Raw genomic sequence first — 26455 nt, 5'->3', positions numbered from 1 at the left:
TCACACACGAACCAAGATCCTACTACCATGGAACCCACACACACACCCTGAGGAAATACCACAGGACGGCCCATACCGAGATCCTACTACCATGGAACCCACACACACACCCTGAGGAAATACCACAGGACAGCCCATACTGAGATCCTACTACCATGGAACCCACACACACACCCTGAGGAAATACCACAGGACAGCCCATACTGAGATCCTACTACCATGGAACCCACACACACACCCTGAGGAAATACCACAGGACAGCCCATACTGAGATCCTACTACCATGGAACCCACACACACACCCTGAGGAAATACCACAGGACCTTTGAAGATGATTTTATTGTGCACACGTCAATCAACAAAATGGCCGTCAGAAGGTTGTAGTTTGGTATTGTGGTATTTGATTAGGATCCCCATGAGCTGTTTCTAAAGCAGCAGATAGTCTTCCTGGCGTTCCACACAAAACAGGAAACATGACATAATACAGAACATCAATAGACAAGAACAGCTGAAGGACAGAAATACATCAATTTAAATAAATATATTTAACAATACACTCTACATATCAATACACACTACATATCAATACACTCTACATATCAATACACACTACATATCAATACACTCTACATATCAATACACACTACATATCAATACACTCTACATATCAATACACACAAACTATCTAGATCAAATAGGGGAGAGGCATTGTGCCGCGAGATTTTGCTTTATCTGTTTTCTGAAACCAGGTTTGTTGTTTATTTCAGGAATATGAGATTGAAAGAAGTTCCATGCAATAAGGGGTCTAAATAATACTGTACACTTTCTTCAATTTGTTCTGGATTAGAGAAGGGGGGGAGAGGGACACAGGAACAGGGGAGGGAGAGAAGGGGAGGAGAGGGACACAGGAACAGGGGAGGGAGAGAAGGGGAGAGGGACACAGGAACAGGGGAGGGAGAGAAGGGGAGAGGGACACAGGAACAGGGGAGGGAGAGAAGGGGAGAGGGACACAGGAACAGAGGGAAGGAGTGTCAGCTGACTGTGTAGATCTATAGAACTGAAGTCTGGACATCATGTGACAGATCTACTGGTCTGTTGGTCAGGTCCTCTATGGAGGTGAGCTGTAGATCCGTAATTTCTACCTCCTCCTCCTCCTGCTGCAGCTGCTGTTGGGTTAGAGAGGGGTCCAGGTCCCACGGGTCCAGAACAGCAATTCTAGAGGAGAGAAGGAAGTAGAATGGGTTAAAGAAACAATAGGAGAGACAAGTAGAGTAGAAAATACAGAGAGAGAAGGACTGGGAGAGAGGGGAGAGATGGGGAAAGAGGAGGAGAGAGAGAGGGAATAGAGAAAGAGAGGGAGATAGTGGGAGGAGCTGGGCGAGAGAGAGAGAGGGGAGAGGGGAGAGGGGGAAAGAGGAGGAGAGAGAGGGAGAAGAGAAAGAGAGGGAGATAATGAGAGGAGCTGGGCGTGAGAGAGAGAGAGAGAGAGAGAGAGGGGGGGGGGGGAGAGGAGGGGAGAGGGGAGTGAGGTCTGTAGGAAGGCAGTATAATACTCTGGCTTCAGCTGGACTGAGGTCTGTAGTAAGGCAGTATAATACTCTGGCTTCAGCTGGACTGAGGTCTGCAGTAAGGCAGTATAATACTCTGGCTTCAGCTGGATTGAGGTCTGCAGTAAGGCAGTATAATACTCTGGCTTCAGCTGGACTGAGGTCTGTAGTAAGGCAGTATAATACTCTGGCTTCAGCTGGACTGAGGTCTCCAGTAAGGCAGTATAATACTCTGGCTTCAGCTGGACTGAGGTCTGCAGTAAGGCAGTATAATACTCTGGCTTCAGCTGGACTGAGGTCTGCAGTAAGGCAGTATAATACTCTGGCTTCAGCTGGACTGAGGTCTGCAGTAAGGCAGTATAATAATCTGGCTTCAGCTGGACTGAGGTCTGCAGTAAGGCAGTATAATACTCTGACTTCAGCTGGACTGAGGTAAGGCAGTATAATACTCTGGCTTCAGCTGGACTGAGGTCTGTAGGAAGGCAGTATAATACTCTGGCTTCAGCTGGACTGGGGTCTGCAGTAAGGCAGTATAATACTCTGGTTTCAGCTGGACTGAGGTCTGCAGTAAGGCATCATAATACTCTGGTTTCAGCTGGACTGCGGTCTGTAGTAAGGCAGTATAATACTCTGGTTTCAGCTGGACCGAGGTCTGCAGTAAGGCAGTATAATACTCTGGCTTCAGCTGGATTGAGGTCTGCAGTAAGGCAGTGTAATACTCTGGCTTCAGCTGGACTGAGGTCTGTAGTAAGGCAGTATAATACTCTGGCTTCAGCTGGACTGAGGTCTGTAGTAAGGCAGTATAATACTCTGGCTTCAGCTGGACTGAGGTCTGCAGTAAGGCAGTATAATACTCTGGCTTCAGCTGGACTGAGGTCTGCAGTAAGGCAGTATAATACTCTGGCTTCAGCTGGACTGAGGTCTGCAGTAAGGCAGTATAATAATCTGGCTTCAGCTGGACTGAGGTCTGCAGTAAGGCAGTATAATACTCTGACTTCAGCTGGACTGAGGTAAGGCAGTATAATACTCTGGCTTCAGCTGGACTGAGGTCTGTAGGAAGGCAGTATAATACTCTGGCTTCAGCTGGACTGAGGTCTGTAGTAAGGCAGTATAATACTCTGGCTTCAGCTGGACTGAGGTCTGCAGTAAGGCAGTATAATACTCTGGCTTCAGCTGGATTGAGGTCTGCAGTAAGGCAGTATAATACTCTGGCTTCAGCTGGACTGAGGTCTGTAGTAAGGCAGTATAATACTCTGGCTTCAGCTGGACTGAGGTCTCCAGTAAGGCAGTATAATACTCTGGCTTCAGCTGGACTGAGGTCTGCAGTAAGGCAGTATAATACTCTGGCTTCAGCTGGACTGAGGTCTGCATTAAGGCAGTATAATACTCTGGCTTCAGCTGGACTTAGGTCTGCAGTAAGGCAGTATAATAATCTGGCTTCAGCTGGACTGAGGTCTGCAGTAAGGCAGTATAATACTCTGACTTCAGCTGGACTGAGGTAAGGCAGTATAATACTCTGGCTTCAGCTGGACTGAGGTCTGTAGGAAGGCAGTATAATACTCTGGCTTCAGCTGGACTGGGGTCTGCAGTAAGGCAGTATAATACTCTGGTTTCAGCTGGACTGAGGTCTGCATTAAGGCATCATAATACTCTGGTTTCAGCTGGACTGCGGTCTGTAGTAAGGCAGTATAATACTCTGGTTTCAGCTGGACCGAGGTCTGCAGTAAGGCAGTATAATACTCTGGCTTCAGCTGGATTGAGGTCTGCAGTAAGGCAGTGTAATACTCTGGCTTCAGCTGGACTGAGGTCTGTAGTAAGGCAGTATAATACTCTGGCTTCAGCTGGACTGAGGTCTGTAGTAAGGCAGTATAATAGTCTGGCTTCAGCTGGACTGAGGTCTGCAGTAAGGCAGTATAATACTCTGGCTTCAGCTGGACTGAGGTCTGCAGTAAGGCAGTATAATACTCTGGCTTCAGTTGGACTGAGGTCTGCAGTAAGGCAGTATAATACTCTGGCTTCAGCTGGACTGAGGTCTGCAGTAAGGCAGTATAATCATCTGGCTTCAGCTGGATTGAGGTCTGCAGTAAGGCAGTATAATACTCTGGCTTCAGCTGGACTGAGATAAGGCAGTATAATACTCTGGCTTCAGCTGGACTGAGGTCAACAGTAAGGCAGTATAATACTCTGGTTTCAGCTGGACTGAGGTCTGCAGTAAGGCAGTATAATACTCTGGCTTCAGCTGGACTGAGGTCTGTGGTAAGGCAGTATAATCCTCTGACTTCAGCTGGACTGAGGTCTGCAGTAAGGCTTCAGCTGGACAAACTAACTCATGTCATGTGACCCTCCTGGGCACTGACTACAGATCAACAGACCAAGAACAGACTTTACCCAACACTCAGAGGCAGGAAACCATGTTGAGACACACAGGTAATAGATAAAATGTACACTGATATACGCTGAGTTTACAAAAACCTTAAGAACACCTTCCTAATATTGAGTTGTTACTTTTTAAAACAGCGCATTTGTTGGTTAAGGGCTTGTCAGTAAGTATTTCACAGTGAAGTCTAAACCTGTTGTATTCTGCACCTCACTATGTTGTTGTTGTTGTTGTTGTTGTTGGGCGGTGGTCATAAACGCTGGTTTTGAAGAGCTACAGGGCTGTGCAGGCTTTTGTTACAGCCCAACACTAACACTCTTGATTCAGCTCATTGTTAGCTTGAGGACTGGTTGAATCGGGTGGTCTTCAGTGCAGGGCTGGAACTAAAGCCTGCACCCCCTGTACCTCTTCAGGACCAGGTTAGGAAACCAACATATCTGTATTGAGTAAAAGACAGACTGCAGGGTTTTTGTTAGCAGCAAAACAACCTTATTCTTTACTCTGATAAACCACAAAATGTTAAGCAAAGAATCATGGGTAATGTAGTTGCATGCACAATTCTTGAGATGAGTAAAAAAAAAAAAATGCTATGTAAATCGACATTCTTTATACTGTATTGCTGATAGGAGCCTCTTTCAGAGTTCTCACACCGCCTGGTAGAGCTCTGTCATTTCCACAGTAAACATTGTTGTAAAAAAAGAAGAAGAAGAAGTATTGGAAGTTGTTTTTTTTGCGTCGTTAGCAGATAGGAATTTAAGGTGGGATATCTGTTTCGACGGTTAAAGGGTTAATGGGGGTTGATCACAGTTTGGACATGGACACCTGGGTTGTGTTCAGTAACCAAGTAATTAAAATACAGGAGTAATTTTTTATTTTGTTAAACCTTTATTTAACTAGGCAAGTCAGGAACAAATTATTATTTACAATGACGGCTTACCCCGGCCAAACCTGGACGATGCTGGGCCAATTGTGTACCGTCATATGGGACTCCCAATCACGGCCGGATGTGACACAGCCTGGATAATGTTAAGGTAATGTAGCTTCAGGACTCACTGTTGGCATTGTCCATCTCCGGCTGGTAGAGTCTCTTCATTACACAGTGCTGTACGTGTCCCCTCCTCACACAGCCTGGCTGGGGCTGGGCTGATACACAGAGACGCAGTTTCACACATCAACCCTGCATCCGAACCAGACACTTTACAGAAACCTCAACCCTCATTTTAACTATAACCTCAATCTCCAAGAAAGAGAAGACATTTAAAGAAGATGTTCCAGAATGGGTATATTTCATAGTTCTAATGTAGAACGTTAAGGTGTTCCAGAATGGGTACATTTCATAGTTCTAAGGTAGAATGTTAAGGTGTTCCAGAATGGGTATATTTCATAGTTCTAATGTAGAACGTTAAGGTGTTCCAGAATGGGTACATTTCATAGTTCTAATGTAGAACGTTAAGGTGTTCCAGAATGGGTACATTTCATAGTTCTAAGGTAGAATGTTAAGGTGTTCCAGAATGGGTATATTTCATAGTTCTACGGTAGAATGTTAAGGTGTTCCAGAATGGGTATATTTCATAGTTCTAATGTAGAACGTTAAGGTGTTCCAGAATGGGTACATTTCATAGTTCTAAGGTAGAATGTTAAGGTGTTCCAGAATGGGTATATTTCATAGTTCTAAGGTAGAATGTTAAGGTGTTCCAGAATGGGTATATTTCATAGTTCTACGGTAGAATGTTAAGGTGTTCCAGAATGGGTATATTTCATAGTTCTAAGGTAGAATGTTAAGGTGTTCCAGAATGGGTATATTTCATAGTTCTAAGGTAGAATGTTAAGGTGTTCCAGAATGGGTATATTTCATAGTTCTAAGGTAGAATGTTAAGGTGTTCCAGAATGGGTATATTTCATAGTTCTAAGGTAGCATGTTTAATGTATTTCCCATTCTTTACTAGTCCCTCATCTCTACCTCTTGTTCCAGGCTTAGTACAGTACCTACAGACCCACCTGTTAGTTTGGTTTCTACCTACAGGACCCACCTGTTAGTTTGGTTCCTACCTACAGACCCACCTATTAGTTTGGTTTCGACCTACAGACCCACCTGTCAGTTTGGTTTGTACCTACAGACCCACCTGTTAGTTTGGTTTCTACCTACAGACCCACCTGTTAGTTTAATCTCTACCTACAGACCCACCTGTTAGATTGATCTCTACCTACAGACCTACCTGTTAGTTTGGTTTCTACCTACAGACCCACCTGTTAGTTTCATCTCTACCTACAGACCCACCTGTTAGTTTAGTTTCTACCTACAGACCTAACTGTTAGTTTGGTTTCTACCATCAGACCCACCTGTTAGTTTGGTTTCTCCCTACAGACCCACCTGTTCGTTTGGTTTCTACCTACAGACCCACCTGTTAGTTTGGTTTCTACCTACAGACCCACCTGTTAGTTCCATCTCTACCTACAGACCCACCTGTTAGTTTGGTTTCTACCTACAGACCCACCTGTTAGTTTGGTTTCTACCTACAGACCTACCTGTTAGTTTGGTTTCGACCTACAGACCCACCTGTCAGTTTGGTTTCTACCTACAGACCCACCTGTTAGTTTGGTTTCTACCTACAGACCCACCTGTTAGTTTGGTTTCTACCTACAGGCCCACCTGTTAGTTTGGTTCCTACCTACAGACCCACCTATTAGTTTGGTTTCTACCTACAGACCCACCTGTTAGTTTGGTTTGTACCTACAGACCCACCTGTTAGTTTCATCTCTACCTACAGACCCACCTGTTAGTTTGGTTTCTACCTACAGACCCACCTGTTAGTTTGGTTTCTACCTACAGACCCACCTGTTAGTTTGGTTCCTACCTACAGACCCACCTGTTAGATTGATCTCTACCTACAGACCCACCTGTTAGTTTGGTTTGTACCTACAGACCCACCTGTTAGTTTGGTTTCTACCTACAGACCCATCTCTTAGTTTGGTTTCTACCTACAGACCTACCTGTTAGTTTCATCTCTACCTACAGACCCACCTGTTAGTTTGGTTTCTACCTACAGACCCACCTGTTAGATTGATCTCTACCTACAGACCCACCTGTTAGTTTGGTTTCTACCTACAGACCCACCTGTTAGTTTGGTTTCTACCTACAGACCCACCTGTTAGTTTGGTTTCTACCTGTTAGTTCCATCTCTACCTACAGACCCACCTGTTAGTTTGGTTTCTACCTACAGGCCCACCTGTTAGTTTTGTCACGACACTTGAGGACGTAGACAAGGATGACGATGGTCTCCAGCACCAGAAACACAGCAGCAGAGATGGCTCCTATCTTCCAGGCTTCCAGACCTGATTCTGAACAGGGGATGAGAGGAGGAGGAGAGAGAGGTACGTTAACACAGCAGCAGAGACTGCTCCTATCTTCCAGGCTTCCAGGCCTGATTCTGAACAGGAGATGAGAGGAGGAGGAGAGAGAGGTACGTTAACACAGCAGCAGAGATGGCTCCTATCTTCCAGGCTTCCAGGCCTGATTCTGAACAGGAGATGAGAGGAGGAGGAGAGAGAGGTACGTTAACACAGCAGCAGAGATGGCTCCTATCTTCCAGGCTTCCAGGCCTGATTCTGAACAGGAGATGAACAGGAGATGAGAGGAGGAGAGAAGAGAGGAGAGAGAGGTACGTTAACACAGCAGCAGAGATGGCGCCTTTCTTCCAGGCTTCCAGACCTGATTCTGAACAGGAGATGAGAGGAGGAGAGGAGAAGAGAGGAGAGAGAGGTACGTTAACACAGCAGCAGAGATGGCTCCAATCGTACAAGCTTCCAGGCCTGATTCTGAATAGGAGACGAGAGGAGGAGAGGAGAAGAGAGGAGAGAGAGGTACATTAACACAGCATCAGACATGGCTCCTATCCTCCAGGCTTCCAAGCATCAGATTTTTACAGTTTTTACTATCTCCTGTTTCTGTAGTGATACAGCTTGATGTACCGGGACACCCCCTGGACAGGACACTAGTCTATCTCCTGTTTCTGTAGTGTGAGACAGCTTGATGTACCGGGACACCCCCTGGACAGGACACTAGTCTATCTCCTGTTTCTGTAGTGTGAGACAGCTTGATGTACCGGGACACCCCCTGGACAGGACACTAGTCTATCTCCTGTTTCTGTAGTGAGAGACAGCTTGATGTACCGGGACACCCCCTGGACAGGACACTAGTCTATCTCCTGTTTCTGTAGTGAGAGACAGCTTGATGTACCAGGACACCCCCTGGACAGGACACTAGTCTATATCCTGTTACTGTAGTGTGAGACAGCTTGATGTACCAGTACACCCCCTGGACAGGACACTAGTCTATCTCCTGTTACAGTAGTGTGAGACAGCTTGATGTAACAGGACACTAGTCTATCTCCTGTTACTGTAGTGTGAGACAGCTTGATGTACCAGGACACCCCCTGGACAGGACACTAGTCTATCTCCTGTTTCTGTAGTGTGAGACAGCTTGATGCAACAGGACACCCCCTGGACAGGACACTAGTCTATATCCTGTTACACTAGTGTGGGAAAACCAAAGTGTGCCATTGGTTTACCGTTGTCCTGTCGATTATTGTTACATTGTCCGTTGGTTCGTGTGAGTAGCTGTGTTGTGTTGTTTGGGCTTTGTCGTGCCACGTATTTTGTGCAGGTGATTACGGGTCTCGTCCCCCCCGTGGTGTTACTCATTGTGTTATTTATTCGAGCTACTCCTCGCTCTTTTGTTTGGGATTCAACCCTGTGTTTTGTTTACGTTTTTGTTTGGTTTTCGGTCCTGTGCCGTCGCACTGCACGCTGTAATTTGGGAAATAAAACCCCCTATTACGCATTCCTGCGCCTGTCTCCCGACACATTTAAACCAGCGTGATAAATACAGCCCTTAGCTGTGGTATATTGGCACTATATACCAGAAACCACAGATCTGCCTTATTGCTATAATACAGTTAGTTACCTGTTGTCTGTAGTTATAATACAGGATACAGTTCCCTGTTGTCAGTAGTTATAATACAGGATACAGTTCCCTGTTGTCTGTAGTTATAATACAGGATACAGTTCCCTGAGTTGTCAGTACCTGTAGTGACCTCCACCACCTTATTGGTCTCTCCTGACTCCTCCTCATTGGCCCTGGCAGAAATGTCCTCCACAAAGTTATCCAGAGTAGAAATGACCTCATCAGGGTCAAAGTTTAAAAGGTTGTCCTTAAACGTGATGATCTTGTTGGCGTCGTTCGACTCCAGATCCACACTCTCCAGGATCTCCTCCCCTCCCATGGTGTTGCTCTCCGTCTCTCCCCGAGGACGGTGGGGGCTGAGTGGGCTAGCGGGGTCCCGAGACTTCCCTGGTATGGATCTCATGGAGCCTTCAACTGGGTCCAGCAGCACTTCTAGAGGAGGGGTCAGATATTTGACACACATGTGTGAATGAGAGTGAGAAGGGCCCAAAGCCTAGGGTAGGGGAACTATAGAGTGGACCTATGGAATGTAGGGGCTAACGTGTGTGTGTGTGTGTGTGTGTGTGTGTGTGTGTGTGTGTGTGTGTGTGTGTGTGTGTGTGTGTGTGTGTGTGTGTGTGGAGTAATCTCAGTCAGAAAATTCAGTGCCTTATGAATGATTACATTGTCTCTGTAACCAACACATACGATCCCTCAGTCAAGCAGTGAATTTCAAACACAGGTTCAAACACAAAGTCCAGGGAGGTTTTCCAATGCCTCACAAAGGGCACATGTTGGTAAATTGGTCAAAAGCATTGAACATCCCTTTGAGCATGTTGAAGTTATTAATTACACTTTGAATGGTGTATCAATACACCCAGTCACTACAAAGATACAGGCATCCTTCCTAACTCAGTTGCCGGAGAGGAGGGAAACTGCTCAGGGATTTCACCATGAGGCCAATGGTGATTTTAGTTACAGTTACAGAGTTTAATGGCTGTGATGGGAGAAAACTAAGAATGGATCAACAACATTGTAGTTATTCCACAGTACCAACATACATGACAGAGGGAAAAGAAGGAAGCAAATAATAATAACAGAATACAAATAATTCTAAAACAGAATACAAATAATTCTAAAACAGAATACAAATAATTCTAAAACAGAATACAAATAATTCTGAAACAGAATACAAATAATTCTAAAACAGAATACAAATAATTCTAAAACAGAATACAAATAATTCTAAAACAGAATACAAATAATTCTAAAACAGAATACAAATAATTCTAAAACAGAATACAAATCATTCTGAAACAGAATACCAATCATTGCAACAAGGCACTAAAGTAATACTGCAAAGAATGTGGCAAAGCAATTCACTTTTATCCTAAATACAAAGTGTTATGTTTGGGTCAAATCCAATACATTGCTAAGTACCACTCTCCATATTTTCAAGAATAGTGTTGGCTGCATCATGTTATGGGTATGCTTGTAATCGTTAAGTACTGTGGAGTTTTTTTAGGATAAAAAAAGAAACGGAATGGAGCTAAACAGGCAAAACCTGGATCAGTCTGCTTTCCAACAGACACTGGGTGTCACGTTCGTTGAATGGAGGAGACCAAGGCGCAGCGTGAGATGAACACGTCTTATTTTAATGAAGACAAAGAAACAAACTACAAAAAGAAACATGAAGCTAAATATAGTGCTGACACAGGCAACTAACACATAGACAATGACCCACGAATTACCCAAGGAATATGGCTGCCTAAATATGGTTCCCAATCAGAGACAACGATAAACAGCTGCCTCTGATTGAGAACCAATCTAGACAACCATAGACATACAAAACACCTAGACAGGACCAAAAACACATACATCACCCATGTCACACCCTGACCTCACCAAAACAATAAAGAAAACCAAGAGTACTAATGTTTAAATATTGTAGTAGGAGTATTTTAATGATGTCACAATGTAGAATGTTTTGACATTGTAGTAGGAGTATTTTAATGATGTCACAATGTAGAATGTTTTAACATTGTAGTAGGAGTATTTTAATGATGTCACAATGTAGAATGTTTAAACATTGTAGTAGGAGTATTTTAATGATGTCACAATGTAGAATGTTTTAACATTGTAGTAGGAGTATTTTAATGATGTCACAATGTAGAATGTTTTAACATTGTAGTAGGAGTATTTTAATGATGTCACAATGTAGAATGTTTTAACATTGTAGAAGGAGTATTTTAATGATGTCACAATGTAGATTGTTTTAACATTGTAGAAGGAGTATTTTAATAATGTCACAATGTAGAATGTTTTAACATTGTAGTAGGAGTATTTTAATGATGTCACAGTGTAGAATGTTTTAACATTGTAGTAGGAGTATTTTAATGATGTCACAATGTAGAATGTTTAAACATTGTAGTAGGAGTATTTTAATGATGTCACAATGTAGAATGTTTTAACATTGTAGTAGGAGTATTTTAATGATGTCACAATGTAGAATGTTTTAACATTGTAGTAGGAGTATTTTAATGATGTCACAATGTAGAATGTTTTAACATTGTAGAAGGAGTATTTTAATGATGTCACAATGTAGAATGTTTTAACATTGTAGTAGGAGTATTTTAATGATGTCACAATGTAGAATGTTTAAACATTGTAGTAGGAGTATTTTAATGATGTCACAATGTAGAATGTTTTAACATTGTAGTAGGAGTATTTTAATGATGTCACAATGTAGAATGTTTTAACATTGTAGTAGGAGTATTTTAATGATGTCACAATGTAGAATGTTTAAACATTGTAGTAGGAGTATTTTAATGATGTCACAATGTAGAATGTTTTAACATTGTAGTAGGAGTATTTTAATGATGTCACAATGTAGAATGTTTTAACATTGTAGTAGGAGTATTTTAATGATGTCACAATGTAGAATGTTTTAACATTGTAGAAGGAGTATTTTAATGATGTTGTGAGGGCGTGACACTGGGAGATGAATTCACATTTCACATTCACACCTAAAACACAAGGCCAAATCTACACTGGAGTCGATTACGAAGAATACTGTGAATGTTCATGAGCATCCGAGTTACAGTTTTGACTGAAATCTACTTGAAAATCTATGGCAAGACCTGAAAATGGTTGTCTAACAATGATCAACAACCAATTTGACAGAACTTTAAGAATTTTGAAAAGAATAATGGGCACAATCCAGGTGTGTAAATCTCTTAGAAACTTTTCCAGAGACTTCCAGCTGTAATGGCTGCCCAAGGTGATTCTAACATGTATTGACTCCGGGGGTTGAACACTTATCTAATCAAGATATTTTTATTTTGTTTTTCATGTTCCACTTCAGTTTACCTTGGTTCTCTGATTGACTGGTTTCTGGTGTCTCCTCTTCAACGGCCTCTCCTCCTTCTCCTCCTCCTGCTGCACCTCCTCCTCCTTCTCCTCCTCCTGCTTCTCCTCCTCCTCCTTCTCCTCCTCCTGCTGCACCTCCTCCTCCTTCTCCTCCTCCTGCATCACCTCCTCCTCCTTCTCCTCCTCCTGCTGCACCTCCCAGCTGGTCTGCAGCTCCTACCATCACTCCTTCATCTCCCTCTTCCTCTTCCACACTCTCTCCATCCCTTTCATCCTCTCCCCCTATCGCCTCACCCCCTGCGTCCCCAATCACTACTTCAGCTCCAGCCTCTTCCTCCTCCACAACCACCACACTTTCCTCCATCCTTCCCTCCTCCCCCTCTCCTCCCACCACCACCACCACCACCTCCTCCTTCCCTCCCTCCTCTTCGACTGGCTCCCCCACTACCGACTGAGTAGTATTCATTTCCTCATAGTCTTCCACCCCCACCTCCCCACCTAACCCCTCACCTCCCTCATCTTCCACCTCCCCCTCCCCCTCCCCCTCTCGCTCCTTCTCTCCTCCAGCCTCCTCAGTCACAGTCTCCTGCTCTGTCTGCACCTCGTCCTCCTCCACCATTTCGGTTGCTAATTTCTCCTCTATTGCCTCCTCCTCTCCCGCCGCCTCCTCCTCCTCTCCATCCGTCTCCTCTACGTCTACCTCTCTTCCTCCCTCCTCCTCCTCTTCTTCTGGGAGGGTAGTTTCCTCCTCCTCATTTTCTAGGAAGGTAGTATCCTGCACAACCTTTCCCTCAGTGAGGGGAAAAACAGGGGCCTCCACTAGTTGATCTTCCACCTCTGCTATACTCTCCTCCTCAGACTCAGCTGCTGTCTCTCCCAGCACCTCCTCTCTCCCCGCCTCCTCCTCTACAGACACAGCTTCAGTGGCCTCCCCTTCTCCTCCAACCTCCACCTCCTCTTCCACCACTTCAGTCAAGGCATCCTCCTGTTCTCCTTGCTCCTCCACCTCTCCTTCCTCCTCTACCTCCACCACCTCCTGCTCCCCTCCTCCTCCTCCTCCTCCAAACTCCTCCTCCACTCCATCCTCTACTTCAACCAGCTCCTCCTTCCCCTCCCCTTGTACCTCCTTCAGCACTTCTCCCATAGCGGCCTCCACCACCCTCTCTACCAGCTCCTTCAGCACCTCCTCGACCCCCGGCTCCTCGGCCAGCTCCGAGGCCTCCTGCACGGCGTCCTCCACCTCCTTCAGGCTGGGCGTAGCACCCTCCGGGAGCACCTCCTCCTGCTCTGGTTCCGGAGGAATCTCTGGTGCCTCTTGGAGGGTTACTTCCATAGAGGGCAAGGTGGACGTTGACAGGTCTGCAACGGGGAAATACACACATATTTTACATGTAGAAATGTATTTTATAATATACACACACACAGTACCAGTCAAATGTTTGGACACACCTACTCATTCAAGGGTTTTTCTTTATTTTGACTATGTTCTACATTGTAGAATAATAGTGAAGACATCAGAACTATGAAATAACACATATGGAATCATGTAGTAACCAAAGAAAAGTGTTAAACAAATCAAAATATATTTTATATTCTTCAATGTAGCCACCCTTGATGACAGCTTTGCACACTCATTCTATATTTCAAAAGATTGATACTTACATATATTTTTACACGCATAAACATATTTTACAATATATATTTATATTTCAAAAGATTGATGCTGAGAAGTCTGTGTGGGAGTGGACATGTCTGCATGAAGAAATAAAGTTCTCTAGTATATATGGAGGTTATTGAGGATACTGATACAACACGTCTTTACACTAGTGGCCATGTTCTGTTATAACCTCCACCCGGCACAGCCAGAAGAGGACTGGCCCACCCCTCATAGCCTGGTTCCTCTCTACCCCGGCACAGCCAGAAGAGGACTGGCCCACCCATCATAGCCTGGTTCCTCTCTACCCCGGCACAGCCAGAAGAGGACTGGCCACCCCACATAGCCTGGTTCCTCTCTACCCGGCACAGCCAGAAGAGGACTGGCCCACCCCACATAGCCTGGTTCCTCTCTACCCGGCACAGCCAGAAGAGGACTGGCCACCCCACATAGCCTGGTTCCTCTCTACCCGACACAGCCAGAAGAGGACTGGCCCACCCCTCATAGCCTGGTTCCTCTCTACCCCGGCACAGCCAGAAGAGGACTGGCCCACCCCTCAGACCCTGGTTCCACTCTACCCGACACAGCCAGAAGAGGACTGGCCCACCCCACATAGCCTGGTTCCTCTCTAGGTTTCTTCCTAGGTTTTGGCCTTTCTAGGGAGTTTTTCCTAGCCACCATGCTTCTACACCTGCATTGCTTGCTGTTTGGGGTTTTAGGCTGGGTTTCTGTACAGCACTTTGAGATATCAGCTGATGTACGAAGGGCTATATAAATAAATTAGATTTGATTTGATTTGACTAGTGGTTGAGCTGGGTTGGACCCTGGGTCTTTGTTGGCTTGGGAGAGAAATGCCAACAGTAAAATATAAATAGTAGTAGTTGACTAGCTAGTACAAAGTATCGTGTTGCCTGACTCTCGCCAGTCTCTCTGCTGGAAAAGGCTGGGTTGGTATAAATCTACTATTTTGGTTTATTGTCTTTCAAACAAGTAAGGAGAATTTATTAAATGTTATATTGTTTAGATAAATCACATTGCGTTTATGATGGGGTGTTTCATTTGGAGAGGACTTAAAAGCAAACAAAATGTGGGTTAATATAACCACATGAAAGTCCATGGACCACACACTGATGGGCCACAACTAAGCACCATTAGTTATTACTATGAATAATTCATTACAGTTAGATAACATCACAATAGAAAAACAAAAGAGGGAGTAAAAAACACAAGAGAGACAGTAGAAAACAAGAGAGACAGTAGAAAACAAGAGAGACAGTAGAAAACAAGAGAGAGTAGAAAACACAAGAGAGAGTAGAAAACAAGAGAGAGAGAGTAGAAAACAAGAGAGACAGTAGAAAACAAGAGAGACAGTAGAAACACAAGAGAGACAGTAGAAAACAAGAGAGACAGTAGAAACACAAGAGAGACAGTAGAAACACAAGAGAGACAGTAGAAACACAAGAGAGACAGTAGAAAACACAAGAGAGACAGTAGAAAACAAGAGAGACAGTAGAAAAACAAGAGAGACAGTAGAAACACAAGAGAGACAGTAGAAAACAAGAGAGACAGTAGAAACACAAGAGAGACAGTAGAAACACAAGAGAGACAGTAGAAACACAAGAGAGACAGTAGAAAACAAGAGAGACAGTAGAAAACAAGAGAGACAGTAGAAAACAAGAGAGACAGTAGAAAACACAAGAGAGACAGTAGAAAACAAGAGAGACAGTAGAAAACAAGAGAGACAGTAGAAAACAAGAGAGACAGTAGAAACAAGAGAGACAGTAGAAAACAAGAGAGACAGTAGAAAACAAGAGAGACAGTAGAAACACAAGAGAGACAGTAGAAAACAAGAGAGACAGTAGAAACACAAGAGAGACAGTAGAAACACAAGAGAGACAGTAGAAACACAAGAGAGACAGTAGAAAACACAAGAGAGACAGTAGAAAACACAAGAGAGACAGTAGAAAAACAAGAGAGACAGTAGAAACACAAGAGAGACAGTAGAAAACAAGAGAGACAGTAGAAAACAAGAGAGACAGTAGAAACACAAGAGAGACAGTAGAAACACAAGAGAGACAGTAGAAAACAAGAGAGACAGTAGAAAACAAGAGAGACAGTAGAAAACAAGAGAGAGTAGAAAACACAAGAGAGAGTAGAAAACAAGAGAGAGAGAGTAGAAAACAAGAGAGACAGTAGAAAACAAGAGAGACAGTAGAAACACAAGAGAGACAGTAGAAAACAAGAGAGACAGTAGAAACACAAGAGAGACAGTAGAAACACAAGAGAGACAGTAGAAACACAAGAGAGACAGTAGAAAACACAAGAGAGACAGTAGAAAACAAGAGAGACAGTAGAAAAACAAGAGAGACAGTAGAAACACAAGAGAGACAGTAGAAAACAAGAGAGACAGTAGAAACACAAGAGAGACAGTAGAAACACAAGAGAGACAGTAGAAACACAAGAGAGACAGTAGAAAACAAGAGAGACAGTAGAAAACAAGAGAGACAGTAGAAAACAAGAGAGACAGTAGAAAACACAAGAGAGACAGTAGAAAACAAGAGAGACAGTAGAAAACAAGAGAGACAGTAGAAAACAAGAGAGACAGTAGAAACAAGAGAAACAGTAGAAACACAAGAGAGACAGTAGAAAACAAGAGAAACAGTAGAAACACAAGAGAGACAGTAGAAACACAAGAGAGACAGTAGAAACACAAGAGAGACAGTAGAAACACAAGAGAGACAGTAGAAAACAAGAGAAACAGTAGAAACACAAGAGAGACAGTAGAAAACAAGAGAGACAGTAGAAACACAAGAGAGATACAGTAGAAACACAAGAGAGACAGTAGAAACACAAGAGAGACAGTAGAAAACACAAGAGAGACAGTAGAAAACAAGAGAGACAGTAGAAACACAAGAGAGACAGTAGAAAACAAGAGAGACAGTAGAAACACAAGAGAGACAGTTGGATAACAACAAATCAAATGTATTTATAAAGCCCTTCGTACATCAGCTGATATCTCAAAGTGCTGTACAGAAACCCAGCCTAAAACTCCAAACAGCAAGCAATGCAGGTGTAGAAGCACGGTGGCAACGAAAAACTCTAGGAAGAAAACCAAAACCTAGGAAGAAGGTTTTGCCCAAAACCTAGAGAGCCAATACCTAGGAAGAAGGTTTTGGCCAAAAACCTAGAGAGCCAAAACCTAGGAAGAAACCTAGAGAGGAACCAGGCTATGAGGGATGGCCAGTACATAAGAGCACAAACATTCTCATAAAATTCTCACTATAATACTCACAACATTCCCAAGAGGTCCCCAATTCATCTTACCTTGAGCCTTGTATTGACGTATCAGGTAAACAACAACAACAACAACAACAATCAATCCTTTCAGAAAACTGGAAGCCATTTTGTCAGAACAAAACTCACAGAAACACCCCAAAACTAAACTCCAATCCCAGTCCCCGCTGTCCCTCTTGCTCCTCGTCCAGTCAGTGTGTATGTTTGTCCAACACAACGTGTTGAGTTGACAGCTCTGGCCAATCAGATAGTAAGACGTGCAGGCCCAGGTTGGGTGATGTCATCATGTGACGTCAGACAGACGAGAGAACAGACAACACCATGTTACATATCATCTATACCACTGGACGTCCCGCTACCTGTGTGTGTGTGTGTGTGTGTGTGTGTGTGTGTGTGTGTGTGTGTGTGTGTGTGTGTGTGTGTGCGTGTGTCTGCGTGTGTGTTTTTGTCCGTGTGTGTGTGTAAGTGTGAGTGTGTGTGTGTGTGTGTGTGTGTGTGTGTGTGTGTGTGTGTGTCTGCGTGTGTGTTTTTGTCCGTGTGAGTGTGTGTGCCTGCATCTGTGTGTGTGTGTCCGTGTGTGTGTGTATCTGTGTGTATCTGTGTGTGTGTGTGTGTGTGTGTGTGTGCTCGTATGCATCTGTGCGTCTCTCTCGCTCTTTCTCTGTGGAAGGGGGAAAAGTGTCATGCTGGCGTGAAATGCTGGTGGGGTTCTTAGCACACAGATCATGAACCATACTCTAATTATAGGACTACTGTGAGTTAGGGAGGCTACAGTAGAGATAGGACTGGTGTGAGTTAGGGAGGCTACAGTAGAGATAGGACTGCTGTGAGTTAGAGAGGCTACAGTAGAGATAGGACTGCTGTGAGTTAGAGATGCTACAGTAGAGATAGGACTGCTGTGAGTTAGAGAGGCTACAGTAGAGATAGGACTGCTGTGAGTTAGGGAGGCTACAGTAGAGATAGGACTGCTGTGAGTTAGTTAGAGAGGCTACAGTAGAGATAGGACTGCTGTGAGTTCGTTAGAGAGGCTACAGTAGAGATAGGACTGCTGTGAGTTAGTTAGAGAGGCTACAGTAGAGATATGACTGCTGTGAGTTAGTTAGAGAGGCTACAGTAGAGATAGGACTGCTGTGAGTTAGTTAGAGAGGCTACAGTAGAGATATGACTGCTGTGAGTTAGTTAGAGAGGCTACAGTAGAGATATGACTGCTGTGAGTTAGTTAGAGAGGCTACAGTAGAGATATGACTGCTGTGAGTTAGAGAGGCTACAGTAGAGATATGACTGCTGTGAGTTAGAGAGGCTACAGTAGAGATAGGACTGCTGTGAGTTAGGGAGGCTACAGTAGAGATAGGACTGCTGTGAGTTAGGGAGGCTACAGTAGAGATAGGACTGCTGTGAGTTAGTTAGAGAGGCTACAGTAGAGATAGGACTGCTGTGAGTTAGGGAGGCTACAGTAGAGATAGGACTGCTGTGAGTTAGGGAGGCTACAGTAGAGATAGGACTGCTGTGAGTTAGTTAGAGAGGCTACAGTAGAGATAGGACTGCTGTGAGTTAGGGAGGCTACAGTAGAGATAGGACTGCTGTGAGTTAGAGAGGCTACAGTAGAGATAGGACTGCTGTGAGTTAGTTAGAGAGGCTACAGTAGAGATAGGACTGCTGTGAGTTAGAGAGGCTACAGTAGAGATAGGACTGCTGTGAGTTAGTTAGAGAGGCTACAGTAGAGATAGGACTGCTGTGAGTTAGAGAGGCTGCAGTAGAGATAGGACTGCTGTGAGTTAGAGAGGCTACAGTAGAGATAGGACTGCTGTGAGTTAGAGAGGCTACAGTAGAGATAGGACTGCTGTGAGTTAGTTAGAGAGGCTACAGTAGAGATAGGACTGCTGTGAGTTAGAGAGGCTACAGTAGAGATATGACTGCTGTGAGTTAGAGAGGCTGCAGTAGAGATAGGACTGCTGTGAGTTAGTTAGAGAGGCTACAGTAGAGATAGGACTGGTGTGAGTTAGAGAGGCTGCAGTAGAGATAGGACTGCTGTGAGTTAGTTAGAGAGGCTACAGTAGAGATATGACTGCTGTGAGTTAGTTAGAGAGGCTACAGTAGAGATATGACTGCTGTGAGTTAGAGAGGCTACAGTAGAGATATGACTGCTGTGAGTTAGAGAGGCTACAGTAGAGATATGACTGCTGTGAGTTAGTTAGAGAGGCTACAGTAGAGATAGGACTGGTGTGAGTTAGAGAGGCTGCAGTAGAGATAGGACTGCTGTGAGTTAGTTAGAGAGGGTACAGTAGGCCTGAACGTAGAGATAGGACTGCTGTGAGTTAGTTAGAGAGGCTACAGTAGAGATAGGACTGCTGTGAGTTAGTTAGAGAGGCTACAGTAGGCCTGAACGTAGAGATAGGACTGCTGTGAGTTAGAGAGGCTACATTAGAGATAGGACTGCTGTGAGTTAGTTAGAGAGGCTACAGTAGAGATAGGACTGGTGTGAGTTAGAGAGGCTGCAGTAGGGCTGAACATAGAGATAGGACTGCTGTGAGTTAGAGAGGCTACAGTAGAGATAGGACTGCTGTGAGTTAGAGAGGCTACAGTAGAGATAGGACTGCTGGGAGTTAGTTAGAGAGGCTGCAGTAGAGATAGGACTGCTGTGAGTTAGTTAGAGAGGCTACAGTAGAGATAGGACTGGTGTGAGTTAGAGAGGCTACAGTAGAGATAGGACTGCTGTGAGTTAGAGAGGCTACAGTAGAGATAGGACTGCTGTGAGTTAGAGAGGCTACAGTAGAGATAGGACTGCTGGGAGTTAGTTAGAGAGGCTGCAGTAGAGATAGGACTGCTGTGAGTTAGTTAGAGAGGCTACAGTAGAGATAGGACTGCTGGGAGTTAGTTAGAGAGGCTGCAGTAGAGATAGGACTGCTGTGAGTTAGTTAGAGAGGCTACAGTAGGCCTGAACGTAGAGATAGGACTGCTGTGAGTTAGAGAGGCTACAGTAGAGATAGGACTGCTGTGAGTTAGTTAGAGAGGCTACAGTAGAGATAGGACTGGTGTGAGTTAGAGAGGCTACAGTAGAGATAGGACTGCTGTGAGTTAGTTAGAGAGGGTACAGTAGGCCTGAACGTAGAGATAGGACTGCTGTGAGTTAGTTAGAGAGGCTACAGTAGAGATAGGACTGCTGTGAGTTAGTTAGAGAGGCTACAGTAGGCCTGAACGTAGAGATAGGACTGCTGTGAGTTAGAGAGGCTACAGTAGGCCTGAACGTAGAGATAGGACTGCTGTGAGTTATGGAGGCTACAGTAGAGATAGGACTGCTGTGAGTTAGTTAGAGAGGCTACAGTAGGCCTGAACATAGAGATAGGACTGCTGTGAGTTAGTTAGAGAGGCTACAGTAGGCCTGAACGTAGAGATATGACTGCTGTTAGTTAGAGAGGCTGCAGTAGGCCTGAACGTAGAGATATGACTGCTGTTAGTTAGAGAGGCTGCAGTAGGCCTGAACGTAGAGATAGGGCAGGTAGATTGGACACAGTCCCCTTAAACCATCATGGCTGCATATGAGAGGCTACAGCAAGCAAAGATGTAGAGATAGAGTTGGTAGAATGGACAGTGTCTCATCTTTATAGGTGGGGTAGGGGGGTAGGCCTGAATGTAGAGATAGAGTTGGTAGAATGGACAGTCTCTTATAGGTGGGGTAGGGGGGTAGGCCTGAATGTAGAGATAGAGTTGGTAGAATGGACAGTGTCTCATCTGTATAGGTGGAGTAGGGGGGTAGGCCTGAATGTAGAGATAGATTTGGTAGAATTCATAGTCTCTCATCTTTATAGGTATGTGTGCCGGCTGTGGGGTAGGAGGTGAGAAAGGCAGGCCTGAATGTAGAGATAGGGCTGCTAGAATGGAATCAGTTGCCTAGACGTAGAGATAGGGCTGGTAGAATGAAAACAGTTGCCTAGACGTAGAGATAGAGCTGCTAGAATGGAAACAGTTGCCTAGAAATAGAGATAGAGCTGCTAGAATGGAAACAGTTACCTAAATGTAGAGATAGGGCTGCTAGAATGGACACAGTTTCCTTGACATAGCTATAGGGCTGCTAGAATGGATTCAGTTTCCTAGACATAGAGATAGAGCTGCTAGAATAGACAGTTGCCTAGACATAGAGATAGGCCTGCTAGAATGAAAACAGTTGTCTAGAGGTAGAGATAGGGCTGCTAGAATGGACAAAGTTGCCTAGACATAGAAATAGGGCTGCTAGAATGGATTCAGTTGCCTAGACATAGAAATAGGGCTGCTAGAATGGAATCAGTTGCCTAGGCATAGAAATGGGGCTGCTAGAATGGAATCAGTTGCCTAGACATAGAGACAGAGCTGCTAGAATAGACAGTTGCCTAGACGTAGAGATAGGCCTGCTAGAATGAAAACAGTTTGCAAATAAATTCATAAAAAATCCTACAATGTGATTTTCTGGATTTTTTTCCCTCATTTTGTATGTCATAGTTGAAGTGTACCTATGATGAAAATTACAGGCCTCTCTCATCTTTTTAAGGGAGATGAGAGAGGGAGAACTTGCACAATTGGTGACTGACTAAATACTTTTTTGCCCCACTGTATCTATGGTACTGACAGAGTCCCTGAGGAGAGGTTTATCTATAATTATATATCTATGGTACTGATAGAGTCCCTGAGGAGAGGTTTATCTATAATAATATATCTATGGTACTGATAGAGTTCCTGAGGAGAGGTTTATCTATAATAGTATCTCTATGGTACTGATATAGCTCTCTGAGGAAAGGTGTATCTATAATAGTATCTCTATGGTACTGATATAGCTCTCTGAGGAAAGGTGTATCTATAATAGTATCTCTATGGTACTGATAGAGTCCCTGAGGAGAGGTGTATCTATAATAGTATCTCTATGGTACTGATATAGCTCTCTGAGGAAAGGTGTATCTATAATAGTATCTCTATGGTACTGATATAGCTCTCTGAGGAAAGGTGTATCTATAATAGTATCTCTATGGTACTGATATAGCTCTCTGAGGAAAGGTGTATCTATAATAGTATCTCTATGGTACTGATAGAGTCCCTGAGGAGAGGTGTATCTATAATAGTGCCTCTATGGTACTGATAGAGTCCCTGATGAGAGGTGTATCTATAATAGTGCCTCTATGGTACTGATAGAGTCCCTGAGGAGAGGTGTATCTATAATAGTATCTCTATGGTACTGATAGAGCTCTCTGAGGAGAGGTTTGTCTATAATACTATCTCTATGGTACTGATGGAGTCCCTGGGGAGAGGTTTATCTATAATAATATATCTATGGTACTGATGGAGTCCCTGGGGAGAGGTTTATCTATAATAATATATCTATGGTACTGATGGAGTCCCTGGGGAGAGGTTTATCTATAATAATATATCTATGGTACTGATAGAGTCCCTGAGGAGAGGTGTATCTATAATAGTGCCTCTATGGTACTGATAGAGTCCCTGATGAGAGGTGTATCTATAATAGTGCCTCTATGGTACTGATAGAGCTCTCTGAGGAGAGGTGTATCTATAATAGTATCTCTATGGTACTGATAGAGTACCTGAGGAGAGGTTTATCTATAATAATATATCTATGGTACTGATAGAGTCCATGAGTAGAGGTTTATCTATAATATTTTATCTATGGTACTGATAGAGTCCCTGAGGAGAGGTGTATCTATAATAGTGCCTCTATGGTACTGATAGAGTCCCTGAGGAGAGGTGTATCTATAATAGTGTCTCTATGGTACTGATAGAGTCCCTGAGGAGAGGTGTATCTATAATAGTGTCTCTATGGTACTGATAGAGTCCCTGAGGAGAGGTGTATCTATAATAGTGCCTCTATGGTACTGACAGAGTCCCTGAGGAGAGGTTTATCTATAATAGTGTCTCTATGGTACTGATAGAGTCCCTGAGGAGAGGTGTAGCTATAATAGTGTCTCTATGGTACTGATAGAGCTCTCCGATGGTACTGCTACTTTTAACCAGTAGATGGCGCCATCCTCCTGAAAAACACCTTCAACATCTGTTGCGGTTGGATCAACTGTACTGTCTGTACTTCACTTAATGTCTGACCTGTGTTTGTCCGGCATGTGTGTTAGTCCAATGTCAACTACAGTGTTCCTCCTATAAATATCCACTGGTCTTATTTTCAATTTTGAATTGTGTGTGTGTGCCAAGTATCATAAAACGCATTGCTATGTGTTGGTACAACGTGGCAGGACTGTCTTATGTCACAGAGGACGTAGAGAGAAACGTAGACAATAACACACCATACGTAATACACAGAGAACCCTCACACTCCCGTTCACTCCCTTTCGCTGTCAAACTCTCTCACACATCCCCCCCACCCCCCACCCCACCCACACAACAGGAAGCCCCCCACCCCCCCACACACAGAACAGGAAGCTCCCCCCCCCCCCCCCCCACACACACAACAGGAAGCCCCCCCCCCCACACACAGAACAGGAAGCTCCCCCCCCCGCCCCACACACAACAGGAAGCCCCCCCCCCCACACACACAGAACAGGAAGCTCCCCCCCCCACCCAACACACAACAGGAAGCTCCCACTGCACTCTCTCATCTTTTTCTAAAATAAATATTTTGCCCCAACAGACTATCTAGGACATCCTTTTTTTTGGGTCACCGCGGTAAATTATAGGCAAAGAAAACTTGTGAAATATAATACACAGAGTTACCTTCTTTTATCATTTGCATATGCTCATGATCATAGCCTCCCTGCCGACTCAAACAACAACAACCAACCAACCAACAACAGAACTAATGTATGCGTCGTTATTATTCGTATTTAGAGTAATTTATGCGTAGTTAGTGAGGGGTTAGTATCAAAGGAACGTGGTGAGATGGGGAGAGAGAGAGAGAGAGAGAGAGAGAGAGAGAGAGAGAGAGAGAGAGAGAGAGAGAGAGAGACAGACAGACAGACAGATAGACAGAGAGAGACAGACAGACAGACAGACAGACAGACAGACAGACAGACAGACAGACAGACAGACAGACAGACAGACAGACAGAGAGAGATGGAGAAGGGGTGAGGGAGAGAGAGGTGGGGGGAAAAGAGAGAGAGAGAGAGAGAGAGGGGGGGGTGGGGGAGAGGGAGAGAAGGAGGGAGAGGGAGGTGGGGGAGAGAGAGAGAGAGAGAGAGGGAGAGAAGCTGTTGATAAGGATGTAAATAAAGTCCAATTATTCAGTGTTTTCTCACTGCCTGAACACACACACACACACACACACACACACACACACACACACACACACACTTGATCAACAATCCCACTTCAGTAGGAAAAACCATAAGTTTCCTTTGACAATGTACACTGTATTAGTGCAGTATATTTGACCCATCCTCATGTGTATGTGAGTGTGTTCTAATCTCGATGACTGTGATCATCAGTTCCGAGGGAGAATTCTGAACACGTTCCGATTCTAAACCTCTGAACACGTTCCGATTCTAAACCTCTGAACACGTTCCGATTCTAAACCTCTGAACACGTTCCGATTCTAAACCTCTGAACACGTTCCGATTCTAAACCTCTGAACACGTTCCGATTCTAAACCTCTAAACTGTCATCCTCTGTGACTCACCAACAACTGCTGTTCATGAAGTGGTATTGTGACTGCTGCCTGCAAAACCCCACAGATCACTAAACACATCACACACATATCACACGCCACAGAGTGTATTCCCGGCCCAGTACCACCCTGTTCCGTTGATCGCTCTTTATGTTGTTTCTGCTTGACAGAATGAAGAAGTGGAACAATTCCCAATTCTTCTTTTTACTGAGAGAACAATCATATCCATTTGGAGAGGTCTTTTGAATTGTGTGTGTGTGTGTGTGTGTGTGTGTTTGTGTGTGTGTGTGTGTGTGTGTGTGTGTTTGTGTGTGTGTGTGTGTGTGTGTGTGTGTGTTTGTGTGTGTGCGCATGTGTGTGCACGCACGTGTGTGTGTGTGTGTGTGTGTGTGTGTGTGTGTGTGTGTGTGTGTGTGTGTGTGTGTGTGTGTGTGTGTGTGTGTGTGTGTGTGTGTGTGTGTGTGTGTGTGTGCGTGCGTGCCCATAGTGACTATATAGGGAGCTGGTCTAAAGTAGTGTACTATATAGGGCCCTGGTCTAAAGTAGTGTACTATATAGGGCCCTGGTCTAAAGTAGTGTACTCTATAAGACTCAGCCTAAGACCTGGTCTAAAGTAGTGTACTATAAAGGGCCCTGGTCTAAAGTAGTGCACTATATAGGGCCCTGGTCTAAAGTTGTGTACTATATAGGGCTCTGGTCTAAAGCAGTGTACTATATAGGACTCAGCCTATGATGTGATAATAGCTGTAGTGATAGTGAGTGTATTGGAATCTTTCCATTTATCTTTGTTGTTTACTTGACTAGATAACTGCTGGCATGTTTACCTGCCTCCTGTGTGTGTGTGTGTGTGTGTGTGTGTGTGTGTGTGTGTGTGTGTGTGTGTGTGTGTGTGTGTGTGTGTGTGTGTGTGTGTGTGTGTGTGTGTGTGTGTGTACGTGTGTGTGTGTGTGTGTGTGTGTGTGTGTGTGTGTGTGTGTGTGTGTGTGTGTGTGTGTGTGTGTGTGTGTGTGTGTGTGTGTGTGTGTGTGTGTGTGTGTGTGTGTGCGATTGGGTGTGTTGTTATCTGTGTGATCTAACACTTCTGGGAAAATTGGAACACACCAAACAAACAACAACACAAGTTATCTGTTCAAAACGGAGATGTGTGGATAAACCATATTTTTGTCTCTATAACACAGAACAAACAGCAAAAACATATACATGATCAAATACAAATCTTAGAATCAACTATTAAAGACTACCAGAACCATCTGGATTCCCCAATTACATTGAATGAACAACAGGAGAAAATACAAACCCTCCAACCCAAAAAAGCCTGTGGTGTTGATGGTATCCTCAATGAAATGATCAAATATACAGACAACAAATTCCAACTGGCTATACATAAACTCTTTAACATCATCCTTAGCTCTGGCATCTTCCTCAATATTTGGAACCAAGGACTGATCACCCCAATTCACAAAAGCGGGGACAAATTTGACCCCAATAACTACCGTGGAATATGTGTCAACAGCAACCTTGGGAAAATCCTCTGCATTATCATTAACAGCAGACTTGTACATTTCCTCAGTGAAAACAATATACTGAGCAAATGTCTAATTGGCTTTTTACCAAAATATCGTACGACAGACCACATATTCACCCTGCACACCCTAGTTAACAAACAAACAAACCAAAACAA

At 44.1% G+C, this 26455-nt stretch overlaps 1 protein-coding gene across 1 annotated transcript; it reads right to left on the bottom strand.

The window, feature by feature from the left end:
• Positions 1–321: 321 nt before the first annotated feature.
• LOC118947671 (uncharacterized) lies at positions 322–17407 on the bottom strand. The gene is made up of 7 exons (XM_090211799.1): positions 17214–17407; positions 12787–13594; positions 12236–12579; positions 9008–9319; positions 7152–7263; positions 4978–5067; positions 322–1215 (listed from the first exon to the last, which is right to left on the bottom strand). The coding sequence occupies exons 1-7, from the start codon at positions 17290–17292 to the stop codon at positions 1050–1052; spliced, it is 1911 nt and encodes a 636-aa protein (XP_090067925.1). The 5' UTR covers positions 17293–17407; the 3' UTR covers positions 322–1049.
• Between the last annotated feature and the right edge of the window lie 9048 nt (positions 17408–26455).

Source organism: Oncorhynchus mykiss, chromosome 19 (genome assembly GCF_057628025.1).
Source record: "Oncorhynchus mykiss isolate SJ-2025 chromosome 19, ASM5762802v1, whole genome shotgun sequence".
Classification (NCBI taxonomy): domain Eukaryota; kingdom Metazoa; phylum Chordata; class Actinopteri; order Salmoniformes; family Salmonidae; genus Oncorhynchus; species Oncorhynchus mykiss.
The sequence above is the reverse complement of the archived record's forward strand: the minus strand, read 5'-3'. Positions and strand labels throughout refer to the sequence as shown.

Coding starts and splice junctions, on each gene's coding strand:
- LOC118947671 (XM_090211799.1), bottom strand. CDS start 17,292: ATGGCTTCCAGTTTTCTGAAAGGATTGATTGTTGTTGTTGTTGTTGTT. Junction 13,595..17,213: donor ACGTCAATACAAGGCTCAAG/GTAAGATGAATT, acceptor TCCCCGTTGCAG/ACCTGTCAACGTCCACCTTG. Junction 7,264..9,007: donor GGTGGTGGAGGTCACTACAG/GTACTGACAACT, acceptor TCCCCTGTTCAG/AATCAGGTCTGGAAGCCTGG.